The 5,653-nt window shown below is 33.2% G+C and overlaps 1 protein-coding gene across 1 annotated transcript; it reads right to left on the bottom strand.

Moving 5' to 3' along the window:
• Positions 1-2,123: 2,123 nt before the first annotated feature.
• LOC127725460 (uncharacterized) lies at positions 2,124-5,006 on the bottom strand. The gene has a single exon (XM_052232425.1). It carries the CDS (start codon positions 4,081-4,083, stop codon positions 2,314-2,316), a length of 1,770 nt encoding a protein of 589 aa, XP_052088385.1. The 5' UTR covers positions 4,084-5,006; the 3' UTR covers positions 2,124-2,313.
• Positions 5,007-5,653: the final 647 nt, after the last annotated feature.

The raw sequence follows: 5,653 nt of genomic DNA, 5'->3' as shown, positions 1-5,653 counted from the left end.
TCTTTGTGTTTCTCGAATCTAGTTTTCTGTATTATGATGCTTTGTGGACTTTTCCCCTCTGTTTTATTTCTTTCGGCCATGACACTGTCTGTCTTTTTCCGACTTATGATGTTTTATTTATCTTTTGCGTTATCTTCCCTTTTCTGAATTATTGAAGTAATTTGAGGTCAATGTAATTGGGAGAATATCATATATTCCCATGGTTACTGATTTAATTGTATTTCATGTATTTCGTCCTTTTGAAAGGATGAGGAAAGTGAGCTGAGGGGTGTTTAAATTCTATATATCTAGTTCGTGTATGTTTTTTACTTGCTTCATTCATAGTCTATCGTTTCTAGTGCCATACTTGGTACGATATACACACGAAAGCCTAAAGGTGAAAAAGATTATAAATTCCAGAAGTCGTCAAGTGACATGTTTATAGACTAACCAATACTTTTAACTTACAAGGGTCCTAACAATGCTTAATAAACAAATAAAATAATATTTAAAAGACAGCCGTTATATTTACATGTACCACAACGACTGATTTAATCAATACATTTGTTCGATTTTAATCTAGGAACACTTAAGTTATTATAAATATATCAATCAAAGTAGATTGGGAAAAAATTATAATATAAGAAAGATATTTCCATTTCAAATATAGACGTGATACAACGAATATATGTATGAGAATTAAAGGATGGAGGGCGTGCATTTAATAGCTCACATGATAAAATCATAACAATAGAATATGTAAATTTGGTATCCGGAACCCCCAAAAATATCCCATGTACCTAAAGTAAAAAATACAAACATAAAATATCCAACCTATTATATATAAAACTATTGATACAAAGTACCAGATACATGCAGTCCCCCAAACCGCAATCTCACGGTTAAAATAACACGCAACTAACTGTAAGGAAAATTTATCAATCGAATTTACAGCGAGCTATTATTGTAATTGTTTAGAATGAATCAAACTCCTACCCATAAACTAACGAATACATTTGAAGATATGCGATATTCTTCAATGGAATAAAGGACGAGGAACACGATAAAACTAGAAAAAGAAAGATATATAAAGGTCCATATGATATGTATACCAAGATATACACAAAGACATTCATTGAAGAGAAACCAAAATATTTGTTTGTATTACTCAACTTTCTTTCATCTTTACCTCTACACCAAGACAATAAGTATAACTGCAGGAAACATAATGAACTTTATAATACAGGTATTACAGATGAAGAAAAAAAAACATAATATTATACTAGAAAAACCGTAATAATTGACGATTGCAGTTACTGAAGTTACTGAAAGTAAGCCAACTGATAAAGACATTCTGCTTTATTTACTTTCTAATGTTGGCTACAGTGCTGCCGACTACTACACAGAGCGACATGGCGGAAAATCCACGATCTCGTGAAATGCCAAAAGTATTTGTGTACAGTAGAATTTCATAAAATATGAAAATACATGAAACGTCTTAGATTTACGATGATTCACTCGATAGATGAAATCCCTAGAACACAGGACACATCAACCCCCTTACAGTTGACCTTGATAACCTGTTCAAAATAAACATCTGTTACATGTTTTTCTCTGTCTAGGTCGTACTTTCCCTCACACTACATGCGACCTTAACATCCATTGTAAAACCATTTGATAAAGAAAGAGTAAATAATGTTTTACAATAAAGCAGAAAATGTAAATACAGACAAGATAAGATATTTCAGACCTGCTTATATATGGAGGTGATCAAGTATATTGTCCTTAACATTACATAACATAAGAGTTTTGAATTTCACTAAAATTCAACCACCTTCTGGCTATTAAACAGCTGTGACATAACGGCTTTTTTTTTTCTTATTTTAAAATTTTCATTTAATTTGATTGGGTTTTTACAAGCATCGTGTCTACGGATCTTGGAATCTTGTATTTACAGTTGACGTAGTTAAATCCTGTTTATCTCTCTTAAATCTTACATTTTAAAATAGAGAGTTTTATGTTCGTTTCAAACTAGGTTATACATTATTTCAGTACATATGTTGATAATAATCAAATCAGTAGTCTTGTAACTATGACGACAAGTCTCATCCAATTTTTTAGGCGTTATTTGGCAGAGGTTTGACTAGACTTAATTAATTGGTTTAATCTTTAACCATTACTGACCTTCACTGAACAATAGAACAAAACACTTTTGCATATTTTCTTTATATCACAGTTGAGTTTGTTCCAGGGGTTATGCATAGTTTACAATACGGATTAATAAGATTTAACAATTTAAATTAAAGCCTTAACCTTAGACTGTTAAATCCTGCATCAGCTCACGACAGATAGATCTGGATTACCATAATCTGTATTGAGATCAGAGGTGAGAAAAGTACTGTCGCGTTCTAATTTGTCAATATTACCACTCTTTGCTTCTCTTGATTCACTGTCCTTTTGAATGTCGCTTGCGTTCAGGAATGAAATGTTTGCGTCCCTTACGCCCGATATGATACCGGATGTCCTTGTTGACAGAGCACTACGCTCATTTTGTTCGTGTGGTTCAACTTCCATTTCCTGAGTTGAAGTCGCTTCTGCCATGTTTGATTGGAAAGTAGACTGTAGTCCAATATCAATTGTTGTTTTTGTTGGTTGTGTTGGTTGCGTAAAACCGGTGCGCGAATCATCTAATCCACGTAAAGCACTGTCACTTTCTTGCGTATTAGTAACATTGTCAAATTGACTTGGCACTGTAATTTCTTTCAGTTTTAATTCCTCTTCCTCTGATTCTGATTCTGCAATGTTCTCTAAAGCGCTCTCCAAATTAGTATTTCGAGTATCAATCACTCTTTCGTCTTCTGTTCTACTAGGACCCCATTCTTGGTTTTCTATTTTATCAGAAGTAGAATGAAACGAAACTTGTGATTTTTGTCTATGCTCCTTACGCCTCTTCATTGGGGTATTCATTTGCTGAGCCTTTCTAATTTGTATTTCACCATTTGTCAGATTGATCGCTGGAGGGGGATAGTACTTAGCTAATTCGTTGGGTGTTATATCGAACGGGAAATAATCACGCGATTTCCTAAACTTGTGCAAGTCGATTTTAAGTTGGAAACTCAATTGTCTTTCTATTTTTGATGCTGCACCATATTTACTCAGCTCATAAAGAGCATTGTTAATTCTACTTACTTGATGATAAGGAGAAGTATTGTAATCGTCAGAGTCTTTTTTAGGTTTATTCGGTCGTTTTGCAAGTGTCTGGTAAGAAATTTTGATTGAAGGTAATGTTCCTCTTTTATCAAACGAATCATAATATGGTGAAGATGACCGGCTTGTGTCATCAGAGAGAGGACTTCGAGACATCATGTGACGTGTTATGTAATGAGGCAAATTTTCCGTACTTTGAAGTTGTTGCCACATGCCATTTTTCTTCATTGAATTTCTATGTGGAACGAAATAACTAAGAGGTCTTCTAACGGCCCCATTTGGTTTAAAACTATCTCCTCGCAAATTAATAAACATAGAAGGTTCGTCAACCTCTTTCCTTTCCAAAGAAGACATCAGACCTGTTTGTATTTTAGTCGGACTGTCTGAATGCTGAATTTCATTTAAAGTTGTTTTACTACGTTCGTCTCTTGTTATAAAACCAGGAACCAAACTTTGAGAATGTTCTATTTGCTTTGGGGCCTTTGTTTCAGCTGAAGGGTGAGTCAAGTTCTTTGATTTACATCTAGGGGATAAATGTCCACTTGTATGTCTCGCCTTTGACTCGGTTCTATTTTCATTTACGCCATTTCCAATATACAGTTCTATTTTCTCCAGTGGAGGAGGTTCCTGTGGAAACATTTGTTCTGTTCGGTCCTTTTTCGATTTGTTCGTTAGCGGTTTTGATGGAGGTAACATATCGTAAAAAGAAGGCAGACTTTTTTCTCGCCTCCATACTTTTTTAACAAAAGGTTTAAGTTCTACGATAGGCAGTGGATCTGTTGATTCATTATCTATGATATATTGTTTCTCGAGTGTAAGATACGTTTTCTGTCTTTTAAACTCTGTTCTACAGGCTCCATGTGTTGTTGAGATTGAAGAAAACGAACTGGCAGACATTTTTGTGCCGAATCCAAGTTAAATGTTCGTATTGAACTATCTCATAAGCTTTCCATAATACAATTATTCCTCAATTATTTAATTCCAAACTGGTTTCAATTAGAGAATAAACGGCTATTATCATACTGTAATTATGAATTTAATGTTTATCATTCTAGATTTAAAAGAACTGTGTTTTATTTACTTACTTAGAGCAGAGAAAATCCAATGTAAACAACAACTTGTAAAATATAATAAAACTTAAACTCCCTTTACTTCCAACACAACGAACTTTTCAATATTAAATCGTGATTGTTGATTTTCCAGTGTGAATTTTTATATAAATCAGAGCACTATGTTTATTTTTCGATTTTAAAATCCAATTTTCAATGTAAATAAAATTTCTATCCAAATAAGTATGAATCCATGTTGTAAGAGTATTTAAAACAAGACAAAATATATAAAAGTTTCTCAGAGTAAAATTTGAATCGTCATTTGTCTTGTTTAGTAACTAATTTAAAATGCACCTCCACTACGTTTCTATATAGTCATATGGTATTGAATATCCGAGATCTTCGACTGAACATAAAACGCTAATCGCTTCATTGGCGAGAATATTAATTGTATTATTATTTTTTGTACCCTTATATTCTGTCAAAAGGCGATATAGATTTAAACATATCGTCGTTGCCAGAACACAGACAATCGACAAGGATCAATTCTATACTCGATTGATTTTCACAGCGCTTCACCTCTGGCGTACAGTACCGTTGTTAGGTGCACCACAGCGTTATGTTTCTATAAGAGGATGTTAATACCCTGATGTATTACTTCTATTTAAACTTAAGCTGCAGCATCGTGTCGTCTTGAGAAACTTATGGTCAAGTTACATCACACCTTGTATGATAGTCTTTAATGGTATATCCATTACATTACAACTATAATAAGCCAGGTATTTAAATGATCTTAAAATCACATTTAAGATTATACAGATAACTAGATGAGTTTAATAAATAAATTTCAAACCTAAGCAGGTTGGCACATATCTTTGTTTAATGACAGACTTGACTTTAAACAATTTAAAATCGATATATTTGAAGCAGATCTTTTCAATGCTGTGGTATGGTGTAATTTTAAGAGAGGTAGCATTAATGGTAATCTATTAATATTAAGTAGAAAATATTCCTTTCAGTCTAATGAAATGGCGTACAATTAAAAATTCTTCCTTACATTAGCACATGAATAGGAAGGATTTAAAGGCGTAATAAGTTTTGGGATGTATTGATGATTTTAATTGCTGACAGTTACCATACGTGGGTTAATACTTTGGTCTGAAGACGGCTTACTGTTTCCTGGTAAAGTGAAAAATGTTTTTTTTTATTTTGACTGTACTCGATCTGTTTATCAATATTGCAAACAGAGAGCAGAAAACTACTTTAAGCTTACTTACGACCAGTTTGCTTTAACCTGGGTCAATTGGGTTCGGTATATCGCAGTATTTTTTTTTTTTTTTTTTTTTGGGGGGGGGGGGAGGGTTTAACTTAAATTGAACTAAAAAGAATAGCCAACAAAATTCAGGCTTACTTAACTT

The sequence above is a fragment of the Mytilus californianus genome, unplaced genomic scaffold, assembly GCF_021869535.1.
Source record: "Mytilus californianus isolate M0D057914Y unplaced genomic scaffold, xbMytCali1.0.p SCAF_15, whole genome shotgun sequence".
NCBI classification, from domain to species: domain Eukaryota; kingdom Metazoa; phylum Mollusca; class Bivalvia; order Mytilida; family Mytilidae; genus Mytilus; species Mytilus californianus.
This window is presented reverse-complemented; position numbering and strand designations above follow the sequence as displayed.

Coding starts and splice junctions, on each gene's coding strand:
- LOC127725460 (XM_052232425.1), bottom strand. CDS start 4,083: ATGTCTGCCAGTTCGTTTTCTTCAATCTCAACAACACATGGAGCCTGT.